At 41.1% G+C, this 24,983-nt stretch overlaps 3 protein-coding genes across 5 annotated transcripts in view; 1 reads left to right on the top strand and 2 right to left on the bottom strand.

The window, feature by feature from the left end:
- Positions 1-115: 115 nt before the first annotated feature.
- Positions 116-2,704, bottom strand: LOC112572025. 3 transcript variants are annotated; one of them, XM_025251524.1, is made up of 4 exons: positions 2,462-2,704; positions 1,683-2,147; positions 1,009-1,361; positions 116-787 (listed from the first exon to the last, which is right to left on the bottom strand). In XM_025251524.1, exons 1-4 carry the CDS (start codon positions 2,521-2,523, stop codon positions 384-386), a joined length of 1,284 nt encoding a protein of 427 aa, XP_025107309.1. In that variant the 5' UTR covers positions 2,524-2,704; the 3' UTR covers positions 116-383. The 3 variants fall into 3 exon arrangements, with proteins under 3 accessions (XP_025107309.1, XP_025107311.1, XP_025107310.1); XM_025251526.1 differs by having other exon boundaries at positions 1,683-2,022; XM_025251525.1 differs by having other exon boundaries at positions 1,683-2,176; positions 2,462-2,702.
- A 5,256-nt stretch (positions 2,705-7,960) lies between these two features.
- LOC112571563 (THUMP domain-containing protein 3-like) lies at positions 7,961-15,904 on the bottom strand. The gene is given in 10 exon segments (XM_025250631.1): positions 7,961-8,439; positions 9,178-9,298; positions 9,777-9,790; positions 10,278-10,365; positions 10,717-10,832; positions 12,929-12,998; positions 13,366-14,051; positions 14,054-14,503; positions 15,107-15,184; positions 15,599-15,904. Coding segments are annotated over 10 exon segments (1,986 nt in total). The 5' UTR covers positions 15,770-15,904; the 3' UTR covers positions 7,961-8,247.
- Positions 15,905-16,138: 234 nt separating this feature from the next.
- LOC112571562 (ribitol-5-phosphate xylosyltransferase 1-like) overlaps positions 16,139-24,983 on the top strand; it is a 62,097-nt gene continuing 53,252 nt past the window's right edge. Inside the window, exon 1 of the mRNA XM_025250630.1 lies at positions 16,139-16,270. The gene's annotated coding sequence lies outside the window, so the exon portion shown is untranslated. The remainder of the gene's footprint in view (positions 16,271-24,983) is intronic.

Genomic DNA, 24,983 nt, shown 5'->3' with positions numbered 1-24,983 from the left:
CAGACATGAGTAGGTCCGGTCAGTGTTACAGGTACTCGCGAGGCTGTGATGACAGAGCTGAAAGATTAGGAAACTACTCTCAACTACGATTGCTGTTCACAAGAAGCAACGCATGGGAAGTAAATGGGTCTTTATTTACTTTTTTAAAAAAAAAGCTTAATTAAAACCACACACCAATGTTTACAAATATCAAAAGATTCTAGTGGGAACTGGCCCCGTGTTAGTCTCCGGAGAGTCACGGAAATGTTTTGAATGGTCGTCATACTTTCCTGGTGTACAGAAGTAGACAAGTTTGGCAGCAAAGACCACCAGCTCTTGAGCAGCAGGTGGATGACCCTGGACCAACGGAGAAAAATTGGCGTCCACGTTCATCAAGACGAGGCTTAAGGTGAGGGGACGAGGAAGGCGAGCTGTGACGTACATCGCGAAGCTCGGTGGAGCCTGTCGTGCATGGCAAGTCCAGCCGGCCGGCCATCCTCATCGCGGGCCTCGTGACCGCCCACGCAGATGACCACGCGCCACTCCAGGCTGTAGGTCCTATCGCCATCGAGCGCCCACACCACGTCGCTGTCGGGGTCGGTGTCCTTGTCGGCGCGGCAGGCCACGGCGTCCTCATCACTTTCAGATTCCATTTTCTTCACGGGAATGCCATTGTCGTTCATGCCCTTCAGCAGGCCGAGAGGAGGATCGTCACCGTACAGCACCACGACATCTTTGTATTGAATCTGACGCTCTTCGATTTTGCGCGACTTCGATGTCATCTGATCTTTCTTCCTCGATGGCGCGTCTGTGGACGAACAGAAATAAACACATATCTGTGGGTGACTTATATATCAAGTTTCTTTCTTTGTTTCCTTCCTTGTTTGTTTTATTTTTTTAAAGCAGCAGACAAGAGAATAATTCATCCCACTACAAACCCTTATCACACAGTGTGTAGAGTTTATATGCATTGGACAAAGATGTACACTAATCAAGCCATTTAAGTTCAGTAAAAGACGTTTCACTCACTTTTGCCCACTCGAAGGTCTTCCGTAAGAAACTCGGCCAATATTTTCCCGCACTGTAAACAGTCTTGCAGAAATTCTTCATCATGTTCTTCGCTGTGAAAAAACGTCTGGACCTTTACTCCGTCAGTGTGATGAGGAAACGAATGCTGGTCGTCGTATTTATCCACTTCCCCCTCGTTAAACTCTTCCGCCTCTTCTATCTCTCTCTGAACAGTTGGTGGAGATCGTAGGAGCTTTGTCAAGACTTTGGTCGACCACTTTGTAGGCGCAATGTTTTTCAAACAGTTGGCAGCCCACAGGTGCAATTTCGGTACTCTCGCGTGCAGATTTTCGCAGAATGATCCGAACACGTGTCTAGAAAATAAAGAAGATAAACCTTATTTATTAAATATCCAACATGGAGATTAATACAAGACTAGGACAAAGATATAGAAATATTTCAGGTAGAACAAATGACTAATTGTGCGAAACATTAATTGTTTGTAAAATTATTTTTCAATGCGTGGATTATGGTCGTTACAAAGATAGTGCATGTAATTCCCATGGACAAAGAACCCTCCGCAATACCCAAGTATGCTAAATGGTCAACCACTAGTTCCATATGACTTTTTTAAAAGACAGTTTACCTTGTGATCAACAGAACACATATTCTTAATACCATACCATACGACGTACCCTGTTGGACCAGCTTCGTCAGCGATGACAAAGAGTTCATTCCCTGGACTCTCCGAAGCTCTACTGCTCAATTCAGACACAGCTGCCTCTACCTCTTGGTCCACCTTTCTGGTGAAGTTGAAGAAATGCGTATGAACATTGCAATCCTCGTCTTCTTTCAAAAGACAGCTGAGCTTCTTGGTGATCAAGCGACTGTCGGACCCCGTGCTGACGATGTGGACAGCCTTGCCATCCTTCAACCATCGCCTGGCCATCAGCTGCACAAGCAGCGTCTTTCCCGTCCCTGGGGGTCCAGTGAGGAAGAGGAGTGGAGCCATATCCTTGTAGATGGACAACTGTTCTGGATACAAAAGGAGTTCATCGCAAAACAAACTTGTTGTAACGACGGCGTCCTTCAGCGTCTTGAGAGAAATACGTGGCTTGTTCAGACAAGGAACGACAACAGTTGAAGGTGGACCACAAAATCTGAAGCATGCCACCAATATTTATTTCTTCTGATTGCGAAAAAAGTAATATAAAGAACAAGTGAATAACATAGAACTAGTTGCATTAACTCTCAACACATTTAATCCACTAAGAGGTAACAGTTTACTGGACCAAGTAGAGGGAAAAGGTATAAATTTTATCTGTTGAAAGAGTTATGCCGATTTCTAGTTTGTTTACCTTTTTTGGAATAGTACTTCCAAACTACATTTTAAACGAGTGAAAAAACTAGATTACTATTTAATCCATCGTCTCTCAACAACAAAACACAATGTGCAGGATTGATAATCACTCACCTCGCCACCAAAGTCAAGTAGGATTGTTCTGTCATGGCACTGTCGTTGCCTTCCTTCGCCATTCGCTGCTGCCACCAGTTTTGGAGACTGGTGAGCACATCCTTTACTTCCCACGGTTTTTCGGGACTGGACAGCTCATCAGCGCATAGGCAAAGATCAGCCGGATCTGAACCTTCGGCTCCTAAGCAATCTGCTAATTTCTGCACGCACAACACACACACACGTATTTGCTCTAGCAATAGACGTTATAACCTAGGGTATAACGTATATGCTCTAGCAAAGCTGATGTGTCTCATCTTATCTGTTATTAATAAATAAATGATCTGTAAAACCATGCATCACAAAATTAATATTTTGAAGGAATAAACGTATCTATTAATAAAAAATTGCTTGTAAAAACCGTAATGAAGAAAAGGATATGTCCTTGTGTTTTCTTTTTTGGTGTTAGTTGCAGGATTGGATAATAGAGAACTATTCAGCCCAGCCAGATTCATAAAAAAATGTCCAGAGTGGCTTAATTTGTGACATTTATATCGGACTCTGTAGTGTTGCCAAATTAACGGTGCAAGGTAAACAACAACATTCACAGCAGACTGCATGGCCGTTGCGACCTTACCTTACCTTTTCAATTTGGGGTCTTACTAAGAACGCGTCGAAGCACCTCCCTGGTGGTGTTGGGCAGAATAACAGTCGTCTTCACTCGAGGAACAAGTTCGAGATCGGACAAGACTTTGTCAAGCACTTTTTTGCTTTCTTAAGCTGTTTGATGGCTTTATCCACTCTTTCTTTAACCGACCCGATTTGTTTTCCTCTTCTTCCGACAGCCTTAACCTCTCCTGCAAGAATTCCATAATGACGATGCAGGAAGAGGAAGTCGAAGTCACCACTGTTCTTTAGATCGCGGCAGTGTATCAATTGTGTCCTTGTATCTCTGGTCGTTTAAGTAGTTTTTAAACTCGAAACTCGTGCAAGACAAACATGACTCCTCCTGCTTCCTTTGTGTCTGCGAGGGCTTTCAGAGAGTGAAGCACACATTCTATGGCTTTGTCGCTCTTGATGTCGCCCTCTTGCGCAGGTTGAGGCAGAACTTTTACTTGAAATTTTTCCCCGTCCACTTTCTCTCGTCTCATTTTGTTGACGTGTATTTCAGGCACAAAATACGATCTCTCCTGCAGCTTTGGGTACATGTGTCGGATCCACTCTTCCCAAAACTCCACATCGCTTTGCTGTTCGAAGTCTCACCTGAGTCAGCCATATGCAGTCTCTGAAAAAAAAGATACTTGAATTTTCATATTCACTTAATTTCTGATGCGGTCTGATGTAGATTCTGACCGCTCACCAGTTGCTAGCACAACTGTATGAGTATTTTCTCATATTATTTAATGACTTTAGTGAGGTATTATTTAATGAACAGATATTGCGAACGATGAAGGACAGAGAAGCAACCAGGCAAGTGGCACCCAGCCAAAGAAACAAGTAAGAAAAAGAAAGGACAAAAGAAAGTATAATGATGAACTTAAAACAGAAAGAGAATCGAATAAACGGGGTTTTAACATCTGCTTGTAAACTCATTGCCCAGCCCTCACGTCCCCCCACCACCACCACACAGTGACCACCTAGTCTGCTAGGTACTGCTGCATTTTTCTCATTTTAGGGACGTTTGGTTCGAGTGGGGTTGCTCATGAGAACAGCTTGGTTATTTGTTTTGCTTTACTTTGTTTTCATTTTTCTTTTGCCTGGCTTTGAGTCGCTTTGTGTTTTGTTTTGCTTTGCTTTGTTTCTGTTTGCTTGTTCGGTGCGAGGTAGTGCATGCGCGAATGATAGCAGCTGTTTCTAGACTTTTCTTCAGATATTGTGTAAAAGCACTTAGTATGTATAGAAGGTGAGTGAAGCAACCTTTTTTTCAAATAAAGGGAATTAAGAATAACGTTTGCAGAATTAACAGGCCGTGTTTTTTTTCTTTTAGAGATCAGACCCATGATTTCAGTAACAAAAATCTAATCACACATTAACAGCTCTCTTCACTCTTCCCCTTTGCGATAGATAAGGGTTTTAAAACATATTTGATTATTCCTCGATCAAATACCTTCGAACGACAATTTCTAGTCCTCTGCAGAAAGAAGGACTCTAAGTTTGGTTAATAGTGCAACAAAGCAATACACTTACGGTAATTATATTACTGATATCAAAGTCTCATTAAATTCCATCTTCGCGCTGCTCTTCCGGAAGTCGGTTCGTCTTCTGGTTCGCCGAGACTGACCGCGGGCAACTTCGCAAGAGTCTCAGCAGACTGATATCAGTCCATCTATACATATCTACGTCCATGATTTCAGATATGCCCTTGTATGAAATTCGGTTAGGAGAGCGGTGTGACCCAGAAATATTGGAACGAGATGACCCAGGAAGCGTGTGCGGGTGCGGGTGGGTGAGAGACCGATTGTCAATATTTTAACACCGTCAGCAACAACAAAGGCCATAACACGGGGGAGAGAACATCGATCGTCGAGTTATCTTTCACACACACACGACTGATACGCTTATCTATATATAGTATGCACATAAAAAAAAAAAATCAGGGAGTGCCTCTCTATTCTCAGGACAAACGCCACCGCTTCAGCTACTCTCTCAACTTACATTTAAATGTCTGAAGCACAGTGACGCCTCCTTCTAGGTTACAGTTCTCCAAATCTCTCAGGGGATTATTGCTGACTCGACGTACACACCACAAATAAACAGATGTCTGTACAATGCTTCTTTCGGCGCCACAGCATCTATGTTCGGCAGGTGTCTGGGCAACGGCAACTATACCAATCGTAGTAAACGGAATTCTGGGAAGGCCAGCAAGACAGCCCTGCGTACCGCAACGCGGGCGCCTATGACGAGCGGGCCGTACCGCAGCGAAATTTGAGTGAGCGCGGGCGCGCCCTAGCGGGTGGGCAGGGGCCGCGTACTTAATATAGTTAACTCAGCAATACTAGAGGTCAGAGACGGAGGCTACGCCACGGGCGCAAAGATGGCCGCCATGGTTGTCGAGTTTAGGCGTGTCGATGATATTCACGGTTTATCTTCTAATAAATAAGTATTTTGCAACAGATAGATATATACGACGACAAAGAAGTGTATTAAAAGTTCAGATTTCATCGTCATGTCTTTCTAGAGATGGTAGATGAATTTGCCTTCGATCTTGAAACTTCGAATCGGACCACAACAACAGAAAGTCTACTCGTCGTTTGTTTTTACGTGATATGCTTGACTACCGCATTGTTCTTTCTTTTTAATTCTCATGGACTTTTTCCTCTTTAGTTCCCAAATGAATGCCACTAGAAGTATATTGTTTGGCGCTGCAATAGATTGCTTCTATTAATTTGTCGTCGTTGTCAAATATGTCCATCAACAAAATTATATTCTCTACTTCGCTGTCAGCCGCCATTTTAACAGGCGCCCACGGTGGGCGAAGGGTATCACAGCTCTCACAGGCGTGAGTGAGCGCCCGCGTGTATCCGCGGTGAGCGCCCGCGTTACGGTACGCAGGGCTGGCTGTTGATACTATTTATATCACATCGCACGTGACGGGAGAGCCAATAATTTGAAGACTGGCTGTCCTGGGTTCAGATCTCGTCTTGTCTCCTGTTTATAGGGCTGGCTGCTTTGCCGTGATATAGTCTTAGTTGTTGGTTCGGCGTAAAACACCAATTTAACGCCCACATCTCAAGTCGGTCTCTGCAAGTATGTAGCGCCCGGTAGTATAATGAATAAATACTCCCTTGTCACAATTATAGTGAGAGGTTCAAATCTCGTCTTGGGACACTCTGTGACACCATGGAGGTGTATAGGTGGATTGCTGTCTGTCTGCCAAGACCAATGCTTAGCTCTTGCGAGCCTAAACAAAGAATGTGAATAAACCGGAAGCTTTGTCGTCTAACGCCTTGTTTTAGTAGTTAACTGGAAAAAAATCGTCTGCCAGCAGCCCAGTAATACAAGTTTGTGGTGACACCTACTCACAGGACTGTGCATCAGGATTTCTCTGGTTTCCTCCTCAGACAGCGCACGACCACAAGGTGAATGCACTTTCATTCCAAATCAACCAACCAATGTAACGCATACCCACAGATTAAAAAACTATGTGCTTAATCCGTCTCGATACAAATACTTGACAGAACAGAGAAACCCCGGTCTGTTACACATCCATACAATGTTCGAGTATGAACAGAACTGCAATCCAAGTCTCGCTAGCTGCAACAAAAGTTTGATGGTCAATTTCCACTCCGTGCAACATGAAAAAGTAGAACATTGTTATTTTGTACTGTACCTTTACTTTTTTGTACCAAAAAATTTTATTTTCATTTCAAATTGTTATACAGAAGTTACTCATCTTGTCTGCTTCTCCAGTGTTATGTTACCTTGCTACTGCAACGCATCCTATTATAATTTACATGTGCATTTGTATGTTCGTTCACACCCACCAGTTTCAAGGAAGCAATCAATGAAACTGGATCATTTTTATGTGCACACTGCAAAATTGTAAAACTTCAGCTTCACCTAGAAATATGAATGCACTTAGCAACCGGTCTCATTCATTTAAGTATGGTGGAACACACACACAAAAAAAACCTCTTCATTCCCGAGAAAGTTAAGGTAACACAGTGCTTTATTTGTTTGCTGTTCATGTGGTAGAAATATCTGGAAGAAAAAAGTCAACAGTCAATACAAATTGCAAAACTCAAGGAAGGGAAGTCAGCACTTCAGCCTGCAGTTCTTACTGGTCACAGCCACCGACCATTTCACATACAAGGGGGAGAGAACCTGTCTTAACAGTCGTTTCCCCTGAATCGATTTCTGTGAATTGGCTACAAGGTTCACCAACTTGTGTAAGGAAGCAATCATCTATTAACTTCTCCAACAAAATCACAACAAGGGTTTTAAAAAAGTCCCATCAAGCTATATATCTGAATGCAATGAGAGTTTTGAAAATTTATCAGTTCATATGACTAAAAGCATGCGAACATAAGGTTCAAATTGTTTAGATTGAAACAGGAGCTGGACATTTTTCATTAATAGTAAAACCAACATTTTTTAAAAAGCCCAAAAAGTGCAAAGAGAAGTTGAATGAAGACTAGAAGTTGCATCTTTGTCACTTTGAAAAAAGGACACACATACAAAAACAATCAAATGACTGAAATAAAACGTAATCTCATCCCTCAGTATTAACTGCATAACCAGAATAAACCACAACAATAAAACAAAAAAATTCTTGAACACTCTTTAAGTGAAATAATTACCTACTAATAGATGTATCAGTAAAGAGGGAGTGGGGGGATATTAGTATTTTACACAGAGCCGGCAGCTAAGGTAATATCATGGCATGGCAGCTAGCTCTGTAAACAGATGCCACATGCAGAAAAAGAACAGCCTGGTCGAGACAAGAGCTGAACCCATGGATGTATCAGTGAATTATCCCTAGTAAAAGATGTTGAGTCAAAACTTAAATACCCTTACGTTTGTACACTTCAGTGTACAATGCTAATCTTTACATCTTATTTGGTGTTTAGTACTTCAACAAAACTTGACTTTGAAAGTACTTAATTTCACCATTTCCCTGCTAAGGGAAGCCCTATCCAGAAGTGTCATCACTGATGATTGGCACAGAAGCACTACCAGCAGCATCTCCAAAGTCTTGACAATTACCACCATCTGGTACTCCATTCATAAATGAGGTCTGTAAAACTGGTGACCGACTGAGCTGTCCATCAGCAATGCAATCAGCTGCTCTGTTGATATCTTCAGTGTCACCACATGAGAATGATGGAAGATGCCAGTGGATTTGTTTCAGCTGTTTGGCACGATATTTTAGGCATTCTCTGTTGCTTAGTGTAGGGGGTAGATGTTCGCCACAGTAGGAATACTCCAGCAGCCAGGCCTCCAACATTGACACTCAAAATACGGCGACGCTGCCAGTACCGACTGGTCTGCTGGATAGCCTGTTGATAAAAACCCCACAATACACATTCTCCGTGTTAACTTTAGAATACTTGCCTCAGAATTTTATGTAAAAACGTTTAACCCCGGCGCCACTTCAATATAATCTTATCCAATTCCAGAAGCAGAGGTTAATCATGGCACACATGGGGGTTAACCATTTTTTTTTTTAACATAAAATTCCAAGCCTGAATAACAATAGGGTTAACGCCAAAAGGTCAAATCTCATAGAATCTTGTTATTTGGCTCTTGCAGTTTTATCTCAATTTATAAAATGACATATCTTAAATTTAAAAAATATATATATATTTCAAATAAAAAGACTGATTTTTAACTATTGCAGGCATTTAAATTTTATAGGGTCAAGGTGACCATGAAATAGATACAGACTTTTAAACCTTACTACAAATCTAAACTTAAAACAACAAAGGATTTTATAACTTCCAATGACCTTTAAGTTCTAGGTACAAGAAAGACAACACAAATGAGACATTTTTCTTGGGAGATGCCAACTGATCTGCCAAATATGTGAATGTGAGATATGAATATATACGGTTGAAGCATTTTTATTTGCAAAATTTGACAGTGAAAAATGTGGACATTACATTCTACAAGAACAGGCTGTTTATGAGATATTGCCTGGATCCAAAAGATATACAAAAAACTCTGTATAAGACTATATAGCACAATCAGAGTAATATGTATTTAGAAGTGATAAGAAGCAGTGCAGCCTTTACAACCTTTACGATGTTGGTCTTGTCCTCTGTCAGAAGGCAAGCTCGAGCTCCTGCACGACCAACTCGAGCCATTTCATCCAGAATCTTGGGGTACAGCTTGCGGTTGTCCACTCGAGACCCAATTCTGTGATGAGAACTAAACATACTCAACTTGAAGTTTCATGACTACAGAACTTTAAAGAGTATCGAGGTGAAATTTTTTGCTAAATATCTCATGACAGTGGAAAGCGATAGTTATCATGAGTGACTGAATTTTGCAATGTGCTTTTAGTAAGCAGTAGCTGGGAAGCTTTACACTTACTTGGTTTTTAGCTGTTTCGAGTTCTATGTCATTATCAGTAGTAAAGGCCACATCTCGGCCCTTGCTTACATGGAAAACAATGAACAACTCTAAAGAATCCACTATAACTCAGTCTCAGATGAGTTAGTATAGCTGCAAGCTTATTGTTATAATTATTCAAATATGCTCTATCTAGCAAATTTAGGATGTTGCTACCTAGTGACGACCAAAATCATGCAGCAACTTAAGGTTCCTTTCATGATACTTACACTGAGATGATGTGTGAATAAAAAACACATCAGTGCAAAGTGAATTCACATACCTGTTTCCAAACGGCTGTTAAGAAACCAAAGAAAACAAGTTTTACATTTTATCACTTTCCTAAACCAATTAACAACAAATGCACACGAAAAACGGGCATAATATACATTCAATTGTGTGACTGCTCATGGCTCAAAAGATAAATGCAATTTTAAATGCAGGTCTGTCAATGCTTCATTTGCATTCTAATATATGAACATACTGTCAAAAATGTCCCACAATTATCCTTTGGTTTTGTGAGGAGATATATAAATAGCACATTCTCCACTTTAATATCTTTGTGAACTGCAAGCATCATGACATTTGTATTCACTATCACATTGATAGTGTCATAATATTATCCACACGATCACTTAAGGTAAAATATAAAAGACTAGCTGGTCCAGAAAAACAGCTTAGGACTGTACCAACACCAAAATAAAATGGAAATAAAAGGGAAAAAACTAAAACTGCAATGACAACAGTTGTCTGCTCTATGAAATTCTTCACAAATTAAGCATACCAAGTCAGTCACAAAGATATCCACCATGCTGTCTCTTATTGGAAGATGGCAAGCATCCCAGCGAAGTGCATCAGTCTTCAAAGTGCCTCTGGTGTTGAAAGAAAACTCAGTTCTTCAATAGTTCTTTTAAAAACAGTCAGAGTAAGAATTTTTAACAGCTTCTAGACAGAATGAAACAGATAGGGGTTAGACTTTATAGAACTCAATCTCACATTGTAAAAATAGTAACAATAAAAAACGGTACAGAAGAATATCAGTTAAATACTGTACTGAGTTGGTTATTCTGTGGTTTCTCAAAGAAAAAATGAGAAATAGAAAAAGAATGAAAAAACATGAAATACATTGTAGTTCTCCTGCTCATGTTTCAAATTAAAATGTTCAGATGCAAAACTTCTCTTTCATTTATCACAGCCATGTGTTTTATCTTCAAAGTACTTACTGATTACGGCTTGTTCTTTTTAGGTTAAGAGCCTGTGTATTCAGACTGACTTTTTCTAAAGCCTTTGGGTGGTTTTCTCCACACAGCTGAAACGTTTTCGGCCAGGCAAGTGATCCCTGTCAACAAAATTATACTTCTTAAAAAAGTCCCTGTTATAAAATAATATATATTATTATGCAGTCATTGTATTGTCTGGGAAAATCACATTATTAGTCATAAACCCTGAGAAATGACAACAATATGGATATCACCTTTTAAAAAAGGTTTTCATGGATGTGCAGCATGTAGTTAGCCTGGTGTGCTTGGAAAAAACTCAACAGATTGTTGTACAGAGAAACATCTAGCCTTTTAAACTTTAGATGTCCTTTCCTCTCTCTTCCTGTGCTTCCATGTTTATCTTCTTTTATGTATTCAATGCTCATTAAAATCCACAAATCATTTATTCAAACCAAAGCTGGCCACATGCCAAAGGCTTAGATCTATCTAGTCTTCTTTGTGCATCAGGTTGCACATAAGGCCTCAACCAGAGTCCGCCACCAATGTCTATCAGCTGAAACCCGCTCTAGGTGACCCCATCTCCAGCCCTTTCCTTTCATCTCCCTTTCCACTGTTCTTCTCCAAGTTTCCTTTGGGCGGCCTCGTTTTCTTTGGCCGTCTGGAGTCCATCATAGGGCGACTCTGGAGAGGTCTGCTGTCTCCTGGCGGAGCACATGTCCAATTCATCGCCAACGCCTTTGTTGAAGCTGCGTGGTGATGGACTCGGTTTCAGTTCTTCGTTGGTGATGGTATTTGGCCAAAAGATGTTCAGTATGGGCCTGAGGCATATATTTTGAAAGACATCAAGCCTGTTACTGATGGTTTTTGTCATCTTCCATGATTCTGATCCGTGAAGGAGGATGCTGATCACATTTGACTGAAAGATTCTCAGCTAGATCTTCTGACTGATGTTTTTTGCCTTCCATGTGCTCCTGAGTGAGGCGAAGGCCTGGCTGGCTTTTGCCGGTCAGGCTCGAATCTCCACTTCAGCATCCCTGGTGTTTGACATTTTGGACCCAAGATAGGTGAAACTGTCAACTTTTTCAATCTCTTCTCCATTTAGTTTGATGCTGTCTTGGAGTCTGGAGTTCACTCTCATACTTTTCGTTTTCTTTGCCAAAGGCTTGAAAAGGAATATTATTTCCTGATCACTCAATGATTGTAAATTATTTTTATGCATTATCCCTGCTGTCCCTGTAGCATTTCTCACTTCATCTGTTTAGTGTGTGGGCTGAACAGCATGTAAAGGGAGACAATAGGGATCACATCGCCTATTTTAAATATGGCCATTTTTATTTTATCATCCCCAAAATCTGTTTGTACAATTTATTTTTAGAGTAATGCCTGTTTTCTCATCTATATGCTTAAAAGTGGACTGTATCCAAATATTTCTGTATCCAAATATTTCTTGGTACAACACTGAACATGTCACAGATGTACAAGAACTGCAATGCTAACGACTCACTTGCCAACAAGGCTAAGGGAGATAAACCCTTCAGAACTGCATAACCACTATACTTGGCGAGTGAGACAAATGACCTTCTGAAAGTAAAACTTCAGAATATCACATCCCACAGCTTCAAAAATTATCTCCCACTAATGAAACTCGATGTCTGTTACTCCAGTGACTGAAATGGAAGATTTAAAATGGCTGGTGACCTCTCCTGCAGTCTTGATCATGGAGCTAAGGATGAACAATTCTTCTACCTTCTTCTTCACATGAAGTTATTTAATGACTGACAGCCATTCCATTGATTTTTGACAGGATGTATTCAATCATGGTTATTACAATGTTTCAAAGACTTTCGTAAGAATGCCAAACCATTAAATAATAATTTCAAGATTTGCTGTCAGTGTTTGTTTTCCAAAGTCCTCGCATACTTTGTGTTCTGTTAAGCCATTTTAGCATTCATGTAATACCAGAGTATGTAAACTGCACATGGGGAGAGTTGCACTGCATGCTGTTGGAATAGGAGTTAAAAATATGAATTTGAAATCAAAGATTTAAGGAAAATCTGTGAAAAATGATTATCTGATTACTGCTGTGGTAATCACTAGATACAGCATAGGTTATGGTGGATAGCTGCATGGACAAATTATGATCCTATTGTGAATGACATTTTCCTGGAAATGACACATGATAGTATGTACATGCAAACAAATTTACAAAGCTCACCTGGATAGAAATAGACCCGGTGCCACACATTGGGTCACAAACAATATGTCCATCACGAATCTTACACATTCTGTAACATAAAACATTAAATTTTCTTTGTACATGGAAATATACAAATTTAAAATATGTATGTATGTGGACTGAACACAACATCTGATTCACAGAAAACTTTTAGAGTAAGAAATATGCTTAAATGATGGTTTAATAATGATACTTAGCTCAAGGATATATAAAGCAGAGTTCTGAAAAACATGGTTAGGGTTAGCAAAACAGTTGTTGTTAAGTTAGGGTTTGAGTTTGTAGATATTTTAAACCTTAAATGTTATGCTAATCCCATTTTTCCATCACCTACTTTGCATAACTTTATAATGACAGTATCTATATACCTCCCAAAGCACATTTGCAACAATAATTTTTATGGTGAAAGTAGTGGTTACCTCAGCATATTGTGACAAATTGTTGGACGCAGAGTTGTTGGGCCAAATGCAACAAGATTGCGATAGTGCAGACTTTCTCGTGTCAGTCCTATTCCCACAGACACCTCCTCATTGTCAATGTTTAGAATGACTTCAATATCAAAGTTCTTCATATCTACATTCCAGCCAAAGTAAGTCTGCACTGCTGATCCAAAACTAGCAGCAGCAGACATGGAATCAAAACTGTGATTTTCTCCAGCACGGTTACAGGTCACCCGGAATGTGGGCTTTGTGGCATCATGTTTAGACTTCTGTGTTTCTAGCTGTGGGGTACTTTCACCTGAGGAATTATCTTGCTGGGCATTGCCATCGTTTCTTGATTTTTCATGCATTTCATCCCACTGTGTCCCCAGGGTTTCACCAACAGAATCCACAATTGCTTGATCACCTGTTATATCTTTCATTACAGTTAAATTTACACCAGGACAGACATTAACTCCAGATGTTTCATTTTTAACTGCTGCAATATGATGATGTTCTTCACTCTGTGTAGACGATGTTTGTAGCTTGTCTTGCTCTTGCAATAAATTGTCTCCTGCAGAAATGGGTTTGCTCTTTTGTGGAAGGTCTTCAATTATGACAGTATTAGCTGGGAGTTTTTCATCTCCTGGAGACACTATCATTATGCAATCTTTCTGGTTCTTCTTCAGGCCAAGACATTCAGAACTTTCTTGGTCTCAGTGCTATCTTCTCCATTCTGTGCAATATTATCACTCCCTTCTTTCCCATCAGAGCTGTTGTTGAGGCCCGCATCCATACATGCTTTGTGGGAGATGGCCTCAAGCTCCTCAACATTACCTGGAGGTTCTTGTGCTTGTTCTTGTGGAGTGAGTGCGTACTTCTGCTTTCCACGATTCTTTCCAAAACCTTGACCTTTTCCTCCCTTTCTTCTCTCTTTGCCCTGTCCCTTTTGTTGTTTTTTCTTTGGCTGTGGCTTGCGAGTCATGATGCACACATCAATGAGTTCTTCATCTGTTGGTATTTTCTCAGGACAAGACTGGACTGGGAGGTGAAATGTGAAGAAATCTTTCCAGACTGCAAGACCTTCTGCCCAATTTACATTTTTTACCAACAATTGTAGGCGGGATAAACAGTCATGCTGAAATGAGAATCATGTGCTTCCTAAAATGTCAAAAAGACTACAATACACAGATACACAGTTGTAGACTACTATCTTAGTACAGCATGGACAAAAAGTCTGTATACCCCACTTTTGGAGGATTTTGAAAGCTAAAGGTTACCTATTAGGAATCCAAAACATCTGTATGGGTCCCTCCATGATCTCTTCATAGCCTGCATAGTACTGAAACATGTGGTTCAGCCAGAATTCCAGAAAGTCATTTTGAAAATGTTGCAGAACATGAGCAGGAGAATCTGACAGCGCATTCAGCTATGCAGAGATCATGGAAGGGGCCCATACAGATGTTTAGATTCCTAAGAGGTAACCTTTAGCCTTCAAAATCCTTCCAAAAATAGGGGCAAATGGACTTTGTGCGCACCCTGTACGCTGACCAAATCTCCTCTCTCAGCTTTCATCCAAATCACTTTGCTCTGTTAATATAAAAAAAATCTTTGGTCTATTAGACAATATTACCGACTAATTTTTATTTTTTTTCTAAAGCAATGCTTCAGTATTCTCATATTTAGCTACTTAACATTGAAAACAAAGCATATGTGAAGACTGAAAGTAAAAGTTTCATACAGCATCACCAGAGAATCCAAAATTGAAAGTGTGATACATCTGCACGCGGCAGTTGTCAACTCCACCAAGTTGCAATACCTGGATGTATAAAAGCATCAGTCAGAAATTAAAATGAATAAGCATTGCCATAAACAGATGCATAGAGGTACACTAAAAAAAGTCTTGTGCATTATAAGTTACAGGAATTCTTGGCTGTTCCGTCAACACTAATTACAACTAAAAAGAACTATGAGGAAACTAAACTTTGTTAAAATATCGCGACCGCCCTCGTGTGGTCATATTTTGTTGGAAAAAAAAAACCCAACAAAACTATATTGTAACGCACTGCAGTCCTTTACTAGAGTTCAATATTACAGCCAAAATACATTATTTTGCCAACTTCAGCGAGGTGGTATCTATAAAAAATGACCTGTAACGCAAGATTCTAATATAAATAAAGATAAATGAAATATCGTCTGCTTCATGCTGTGTGCAGATCTTGCAACAACTGACATTTTTCACACTATCAAGGGACGTTTGAAACACTATTTTTCCTCGAGCAGCTCTGCATTCAGTTCCAAAGTTTTCAACCGCCTCCTCTCGAGCAACTTCTTCAAACCCCGTTGGAACAGTTGCTTCGATGGTGCAGAGTTCCGTCGCCCTCATGTTCGCCTCTGCCGCCATTTTTTTCAACCAAATCTCGCCGGCGGTCACGTGACTGTTTGAACCATGTTGCTTGTGTTTTCATGAGGCGGCTACCCTTGTACGCACGCACACACAGTGCTAACGACGCTCGGTCGATGCCGCATTGCTAGCCTACAAGTCTTTAGGCAGCAGATAAAGCAGAAGTTCCTTTCCCCGGTGTAAATTAAGACTGTCGCTCACTAGGTTAGTAAGGACGGTTACTCGTCAAGTACAGTAACAAGTTGCGATTGCTGAGTCCCGCGGCATCTACACTACTAGAATTATCTAGACTAGGTGTGTGTGATGTCAAGTCACTCCACAGTCATAGTGATGTCATTGGCGATATGAGGCTTACTTTTAGGAAAGTTGCTTATGTTGTGCTTGGTCTGTACTTTTTGATAACGTGCTACACCGGATTTTTGGTCATCAAAAGACGAGCTTATACATTCTCCATACGTGACAAGGAACGACACCTTCTGGACAAGTTCAAGACACTTTCAGGTACGCACAGTTCTTACTTCTTGTGTCTCATGACTGTTGCTAGTATTTAGTGTCATGTATGAAGGTGTGCCTATCAGTATAGGTTGTGTGCCATTCTTGGTAGACTTTGAATGCGTTGGATACTCCATTTTGGTTGATAGTATTTTAATTTCTTTACTATCATATGTAATATGTTGACAAACAACAGTATCATGCAGGGTGACGACGTTATCAGACACGGAGAAAAGTAAAACTAAAGTTCTCTGAGCATGAGAAAAGTAAAAAAAAAAAGAAGTTTCTTGAGCATAGGGGAAAGTGTGACAACTTTTATTTTTTTAAAATGGAAAATGAAAAAAACAATTTCCCCATTCTTTCAGATTATTGATATAGATTGATATATATTTTTGATATATATTGATATACATAAATTTTCCTAATAAAGCATTACAAGTAATACTAACAACCTTCCTATTTTAGCTCTTTCTGTCAGTCTCTCATTGATTCTAGTGTACACTTACTGTAGACAAAGCATGATTTCTGTTAATATTAAGCTACTATGACAAAAAGGGGTAGAATAAGGATAAAATGAAAAACCTGAAAAAAATCATGTCTTGCCACACATAGTACATTTATTATTTTTAATATTCCATTGAAATTTATCCAGTGCTTCACTCCCTTTACTAGATTTTGCTAGTTGTCAACAGTTAATTAAGTAGATGCAAAATAACGTATAGTCATTTCACAAATATTTACAGCTTATAAGCCAGACCGACTATGTACATACCTTTGATCATTTATCATCAATTACAGTCACCACAAAGGCTGTAATCAGCATATTCCTAGCTAAACATCTGATGTTGACTATGCTCAGTTAAATGCAGCAATCCTTTTTATGAATCTTTTTTAGAAAATATATTTTTGTTAAATAAATAAGTAGGAGTTATTAATTTCTGGCTCAGTAATGTGAATAGTAGTACTAGAACAGGATAAAAAAAAAGAAATAGCATATCATAGCTGTGTTACACCATTTTCTGATACATTTGGAGCCTGGACTTAACTACATCTAATAATACCAACTCAAGGGTCAGCAATCATTAATTTACAAGCAAATCTGCTTCTAGTGCCTGTAATTATTGAACCTGATTTTTCTTTTTCCTTGGTCTGGATCTATAGAACTGGCTGCACCAGGAGCTCTTGCTCCGGGCATTTGCAAGGGCAAGTGTTGAGACTGGGCTGTCCTTGCATTCTTGTTACATTTATACATCACCTGCAGGTTTTGCCATTGGCGGATTGCAGTACATCTATGATTCTGCTGAGCTAGGTGTAATTATATGAAGTGTTAGTGAACTCAAAACGTGCCGTGAGCCATGCAGCTTGTGCAGTTTGAAAAAGTCTTAAAATATGCAATACCATTATTTACTGCGATACTGCAAATCCCACATGTATCATTGATACTATCAGCTTCAGATACTATTCTTTAAATAACAGCTGAGTGTTATAACCTGTATTGTGGATACAGTGTGTGGTCTGTGTGTGTGAATGTCTGCAAACACATATCCGTATCTTAATACATCTTTGAAATCTAAAAAAAATGTTGTGCAAGCATATAGGACAGGGGTCTCAAACTCATATTAGCATGTGGGCCGCAGTGGAAAGTAACAGCCAGTCAGCGGGCCGCACCACAAAAAGAAAATGTTTTTTCATTAAATTTTACGAACACTACTGTCACTGCAGTTAAATGCTAAAATAAAGTTTTTATAATTATTAATTACATTTAGTGTAGTTTATTACATGCACAGGCAGTTTAGTTTATTAAAATAAGTTGACGTTGTCTCTGTCACTAATAACGGGGGTAATTTTCACTGCGGAAGTTAATCACCAAGAACAACATACATATACACCACGGACGTGGCCGAGGGCATCACAAAAATGTTTCGCGGGCCGCATTCGGCCCGCGGGCCGCGTGTTTGAGACCCCTGATATAGGATGATATAAATAAGAATTTAAATGGCCTCAGAAAGAAAAATGATGGCAGAGGAATGGCAAGACTGGTGTAACTGTAGGGAGATAATGGGACACAGTGTACATTTATAACTCCCTAGTGGTTTTATTTTTACCAAATGTTGCTCATATTTAGGACTGAATTCCCATTCCTGAACACATTTACCATCTAGTTCACATGTCTTAAAGTTTCTTCCACAAACCTATATACCTCTAGGAGTAATTTGTGGGACTATGCATGGAATTATTTGGAATTTATTTTTGGAGAGATTCCCCATTGTCCATTCTTATTCTCTAGTTTAAAATGCATGTCTTGAAGTGTGTTCATGTGTGTGTGAGAGAATTGTTCAGGAAAAACCAAGAGAAGATGAATTATACAGAAGTGCATAATGCAACAAATTGCATTAGACTTTTTTTGGTTTATTTTTTGGTCAAACTTCCCAAGTACACGATAATCAAGACTTTGCTTCACAACAGGAAAAGCTAATACCACGACATCACCTAGTTTAAAAGTAATCAACTTTTGTAACAAGGCTCATAGAATCAATAATGTCAGTTGTTTGTAGTCCAGTAACCTTAGCAAAATGAGAAACTAGATGCATACTGTTAATAAGTCGCATTAGAGATGCTGATTTTCCATTTTGTATGTAATGTTGAAGCAGTTAAAACATAATTGAATGTGACAAAGCATCCATGAATACTTATCAGAAACTTGCATGCACTGTTAATCAGCTCATTTACTTTTGCTGTTTTCCTCATCCCCTAGGAATGTTGGTTTTTTCTGATAACAAATGCCTGTAGTGTAATATAAATATTTGGAACCCTTTTGATAGTTTATAGTTTTCGCATTTACGGCACATTGTAGAGTATGTGTGTGACAGAGAGACCCCAGAGGTACAACCAGACTGGTTTTGGTGGCACAGAGGCTAAAGTGCCTGTCAACAACAAGGGGAAAAATGTTTCGGGTTAAAAATCTTGGCTAGAACATTGGCTAGAACACGCTTTAGATGCAACACCTGTTCTCATGGCCAGAGAGAGTATATAGGGCTGACCATCAGTGGCTTTCTCTGGTTTTCTTTTGTGTGTAAAAGGGTATTTGGTGTCTACCCTTGTGTATTTTAATGTAAATGTTTGCCTAAAGGGCTTTGAACCTGTCATTGGTGGTATGGAAAGCTGCTACGTAAATGAACAGTGTTTTACCCTAGACTAGAAACAGTATTGTTAATATAGGCTTATTTTTTTCAGTTGCAGATTGTTAACTTTTCATCTTTTTAAGTCAGATGTTTGGACCTCAAGTAGCTAGGCTGTTTCCTCCTCTGCCTTTGCTTTTAGTACTGTATGGACTAATTTATTTTGATCCAGCTATCAATTATTACAGTAATGAAGAACTTCTGAGTAAAATATTGTGCAAGAATCTTGTCTACTTCTTCCTGTTTTGAGTTCTGAGCCATAATCCATTTGTTACTTCTAAGTAGGTTACGTGATGGATGTTACTGAAAATAATTGCATCCTTGAGGGCCACCAGCAACCTTTTCTGGCAGTAGCGATGTGGAAGGTGGTCTGGCTTGGCCATGTGATCCGACACTACACACTGTTGAATATCATTCTTCTGGGCAAGTCGATGCCAAGGTGGATCGAGAAAGAACTGGCTGGAGAACAAACAAGAGAGGAACTGGGCGTTCTGTATGTGACCTGTTTACCACCGCTCAAAACGACCTAAATAGCATTGTCACCCGCATCATTTATCCCAGTCCCCTTTACTGAGGTGTCGACAACTGGCACAGGTGGGTCTGCGTAACTGGTCGTCACCTGGTTGGCAAGGGATGGATGATGATGGTGAAACGATGACTATTTATAACCATTGAAACGATTAGTGTTCCACCCATGCCCATCCACGCAACATGGAATCACCTAGAAATCTTCCTGCCTTTGTCCTTTCTACTGGTGTTGAGCAGCGTTTACTCCAAAGTCTCATCCCATACCCCATTCTTAACATTAAAAAGGGTGGGAATGAACTCGCTGACGTTTTCGGGTGTGAGATGACAGACACATGCTGTGGCTCCGCAGCCGTTGAAGGCGACGAACTTTCTAGCAGCATCTTCTTGACGTCAGAACTACTTTTTTACCTTCACAAACGCAGATTGTTTTATTGGTCCGATGTGAATGTTTTTAAAATCATTGCCGGTGTAATTTTCCTTTTACGGGTTAGCCGCACTCTAATTCCTTCCGTTGCTTCACGCTGCTACTGTCTTGTGTTTGACAGTTTGGCGGAGAAGCAGACTTCACGTTTGATAACATTTATTTTTGTATCAATGGTGCAACGTTGTTTTTCACTAATTTTGTTGTTGAGGAAGAGGACCGCCTCCTCCACTGAACGGAAGAATTTTTTTTTTTTTGTCGGGAAACTGCCTCATCAGCCAGTAGATGCGTGCACACACAATCACACGCGCACAGCTATTTTGGGAAACCTTTACTGTTTACATAAACACCTGGGCGGCCCGATGGCGTAGAGGTAAGAAGCTTATCACCGAGACGGAGAAAATTGTAGTCGTCCTTTGCGAATATCTCCTCCAGTCCGTTATTTCTCGATGGATGAGGCTGGATCAGTTTACCGTCATTTACTGATTCCACGTTTGTTTTTGTTGAGCTTTCTTTTTTTCTTCGACATTTTAATGTCTCGATTAGCATGAAGGCATTGGTTGTATCGCGAATGACGCACATTGTAACAGATGCAGAACTTTATAATAAAGCTTACTTCGTTGAAGACAGTATGGCGAGGGCGGTGGTGGGGGAAAGATTCACAATAGTCCGCTGTCTGCAGGAAAAAATGTAGTGATAGCAAGTTGCCGTAATAGAAGTGAACATGCTCACATCTGTCGCCCGGCATTAGTGACGTAGGAACAATGGGGATTGGCTGAACAATTGGCTGCCCCCTCCAAAAAGTTTCTATTTCTTGAAGAATGTGAACGTCGTTCACTATCAGCATGGTTTTCCCCCTACTTCCGCAAAGCTAAGCATCTTCCTACCCCACTGCTAGCGCGAATGTATGTTGGTCACAGACTGTAGACATTCCAAGTCCCCCTTCTTGTGTGAATGTATGATTGTCACAGCCGGTAGATTGAAGAATCGCTCATCTGAGGGGCACAAATAACAATAGAAAAAAAAGAAAGGTCATAACGAAGATGGAAAAGCTTATGATTGGGTGCGCATCCTGGATAGAAACCGACTGACCAAAGGCTGTAGGCCATCAATAAGGGAAAAGGTGACTTGCAGGGTCCCCCGTCGACCCGACTCATCTTATCTCCCGCTGGCCAGGGTCGTGAGACATCAGGGCACTTCCTGTGGGGGTGAGATGCCAGGTGGAGGCGGTTTTGCAAACTTCGCCAAACGCCAGGTGAAATGTCAAAGGGGCAAGTAGGCCTGATTTGCTCGGGTCACCGCCGTCGCTTTCTCTTGTGTTCTTCCACCTGCCTTCCTCGGCTGGCAATTTGAAACACGGTTTGTAGTCCAGATGCCCTTCCTGCACTGGTTAAAACGCCGGATTCGTTTAAAACAGCTTTGTTGCATCCGTTGTCTTTTGTTGTTGGTTTATGTGGTGTTTAATATGACTGACAACCGCTTCCGTAAAACTTCGGTCTATAATATTGTGATGTTTTATATGTATATAAAGGCAAAGGTAAAGAGTTCAACAGCATAGTGAACGGGATTCATTGTGTCTGATAGCTGACGAGTGGAACGGAGTGTCCCTCCCCTTCTTTTGTATGACGGTCAGTTTAGGCACAACTTTAGCGCCCTACTCAGGCTTCTCTCTCTCTAGCAATTCCAGAAATAGCGTTCTTTGAAACTGTGGCGTTCCTCCTTCTCGACTGTTCTGTGACTGCGCAGTTTCGGGGTCAGGAGTCTGATTCACTGGCTTGATATATTGGTTCTACAATAGGAGGCCAAACGGCTGTTAATGTTTAACGACGCAATGTGCCCGGTAGTGTAGTGGTCAAAACATTCGTCACCACTGTAGTGAGAGGCCTTGACATCTCATCTCGGGACGCCCTTTGTGTGTAACACCTGTTCGCAAGGCTGTTGGTTTTTTTTCTATGGTACTCGGTTTCCGCCCCGCTCCCTCTCCTCTCACAATGCGAAATCACCTGTGTATAGAAGGAAGCACTTTCTTGTTGCAAGAGCACAGCGACAGAAGTGTATGTTGGTCGGCGTGAAGTCTGAGGAAGAGTGATAACTGCTTCTGTAGTCAGAACATTTGTGAATGATTGGTCACTGTCGCAGCTACATCATCATCCAGGACAAACTATTCTTGCAGAAAGCACTTCTTTCGGAAAGATTCGCCGAAGGGCGCTGTTTCTGGCACTCAGCATTACCACAGAACCAACATAGAATAGATTGTAATCACTCACGCATTCGCTTTTGCCAGTTACCCCTCCCCCTTCAGTTTGTTCTCCCGGTGAGTCTTTACTTACTGTCGCTGTTCGATATGTACCAAAGACCCTACAGGCATTCTCGAAAAAAGAAAGCACTACAAGACCACCGAGCAGATATTTCAGATATGCATTTTATTTTGTTTTAAACCAGATTGATTGTAGGAGTAGCACCAGAATGACCCTTGTTTCCGTCAGCTCGACACACCGAGGTGTGCTTCTTGTGTGCATAAATACCACCATTGCCTGCCTGGAAGCGTGGTGCATCCAATGAATGCTGTCAGCCCCGCTCGTTATCTGTGATCGCTGCTGACACTACGTCACAAACAGAAAGAATTATTTTCTCTGGTTCTGCCGCCATCGAGTCAGCGGTGTGGTGAAGGAAAGGACCACCCGTCCTCCCGAATATGTATGTATGAGGTGGTGGGTGGGAGCGAAGGAGAACGAAGGCTGAAACGAAAGAAATGTTTGTTGCAAATCGTTGCACTTTATGGGGAATTGTTCGTTCCATGCAGCGTTGTAAACGTGGGGCCATGGCGCGGAAAGAAAACCTCTTCACTGGCTCATCAAAGCACAAGATGTTTGAAGAGGGTAGGCTACAGTACCCAGGTTTGCATTGTTGGTTGTAAAGGGACTGCGAGATGCTGGCCGGCAGTAGCTGCTACGATGTCAGAATAAGTTGACAGAAATAGGCCTTTATTTCAAACTGTTTTTAATCAGCCATGCATATCCCCGGAATTTCTTTACCAATAGCATTCGTTCTCAAAGGTCCTGTTTTGCATAGCTTTTAGCCCTGCATCAATATCAGCACTAATTGCAGCATCACTCAGCTCTTCAAGCTGCTCATATTGGCAAAAAAGAGAGTTCAATTTGTCAACTAAAACTGACAGGAGTGAGAACTCTCCCTCCCCCAACCATTTGACTAGAATGTGTTCAAACTAGGACACGAGGAATTTTTGAGAGAATTCCACCCCTACCTCTATTTTTGGGTACCTGAAAATCTCATTATGAGGAACTTTTTGTGACGTGCATTTTTTTTTCTGTTAATTGGGATATTCTCATGATTTTTTCATCGAGTGAAGAGCAATCGTAGTTTTGGTTACAGAAGAATTTGTAGTTTTTTATACACGACCTTAGTTCCCGTGGTCAGCAAGCAATTTCCGGTGCGGTGGGCAGATCTTGTTTCGGGTATGTTCGCATTGTGATGCGCTAATTTAATTAGTGCCATCTCCTGTGGGATGCAAACATCAGGTGTTACTCTGACCTTAGGAGACGAGGGTTCAAGGCCATGCCTGTGTCACTGCGGGTCGTCAGGACGATCGCGAGGGAGTGAAGGTTTATGAGCAGTGGCTGCGTGGGAGGGATAACGATGGACAGAAATTGGAAAGACGGCTTTGTATTCCAGCAAGCCGCCGTAGTGTGATTCCATTTGCATGGATCCACTTAGGCCTCATCCATTGACTTTAAAACAAACTTAAATGAAGAACACACTCGGCTGAATTCCCTTTTTTAGGGAGGAAAAACGAAATCGTCTTGAGAGAGTTGTTACAGCGTTGGGCAAGCGGCACGATGACGTAGTAAAAATATTCAGGTCCTAATTGGTTTCGAAGGAAGGATGCAGAATAAAGCCGGAACATGCAAGATCGCTTAGCCTAAAAGGGTTTGGTAAGCATTTCACAAGGGTGGGGGAGGAGAGACCAAAAGAGTTGTTGGTGCCAGGTGACGTCATCTTCGAGGGAACTGACGAACGTGTGCAGGCGTTTTGTTAGCTCACATTAGCAGGATGCTGTTGCGGGTACTGGCGGTTATAATTAGCATGGATATGCACGCACACACATTGCTGTAACTTCCTATTTTTCTAGGCCTGCCTGCGACTGCATCTTCCTTGGCCATTATCAAAGTATTATTGTAGATATTCATCCATGCGCGCCAGAGAGAGAGAGAAAACGAGAGTCCTTCACTTCGCTCTTGAAACGTCACAACCTACAACTTCAGACACCGTCTTCCCTTCCACCACCGACTGACAGAACGCCTCACGACATGGCCTGGCGCTTTCTAATTTCTGGCCAAGTTAGGCGCCTGTTTGTCGAGGGCTTCGACAATCATGGTCAAACATTTGCATAGCTATATGAGAAGGTGGTAAAAATCACGGCCGCCTCTCGCGGGAAAAGTGGAGATTAAGACGGGATTGGATGGCTTTCCGCGCCGTGTTTGCACGTCCATAAGAACAGGGGCCTGTCGGTTGCCCGTAGATACAGAGCTAGAGAGAAGGTAAGGAACCCGCTCCGGATGCTTCCCGCCGAGTT

This window comes from Pomacea canaliculata, linkage group LG9, assembly GCF_003073045.1.
Source record: "Pomacea canaliculata isolate SZHN2017 linkage group LG9, ASM307304v1, whole genome shotgun sequence".
Classification (NCBI taxonomy): domain Eukaryota; kingdom Metazoa; phylum Mollusca; class Gastropoda; order Architaenioglossa; family Ampullariidae; genus Pomacea; species Pomacea canaliculata.
The sequence above is the reverse complement of the archived record's forward strand: the minus strand, read 5'-3'. Positions and strand labels throughout refer to the sequence as shown.

Excerpts from the sequence above, each read along its gene's own strand:
- LOC112572025 (XM_025251524.1), bottom strand. The coding sequence starts at position 2,523 with ATGGCGAAGGAAGGCAACGACAGTGCCATGACAGAACAATCCTACTTG. Across the intron at positions 2,148-2,461 it reads TACTTGACTTTGGTGGCGAG|ATTTTGTGGTCCACCTTCAA; the intron begins GTGAGTGATTAT and ends GGCATGCTTCAG. Across the intron at positions 1,362-1,682 it reads GACGAAGCTGGTCCAACAGG|ACACGTGTTCGGATCATTCT; the intron begins GTACGTCGTATG and ends TTTATTTTCTAG.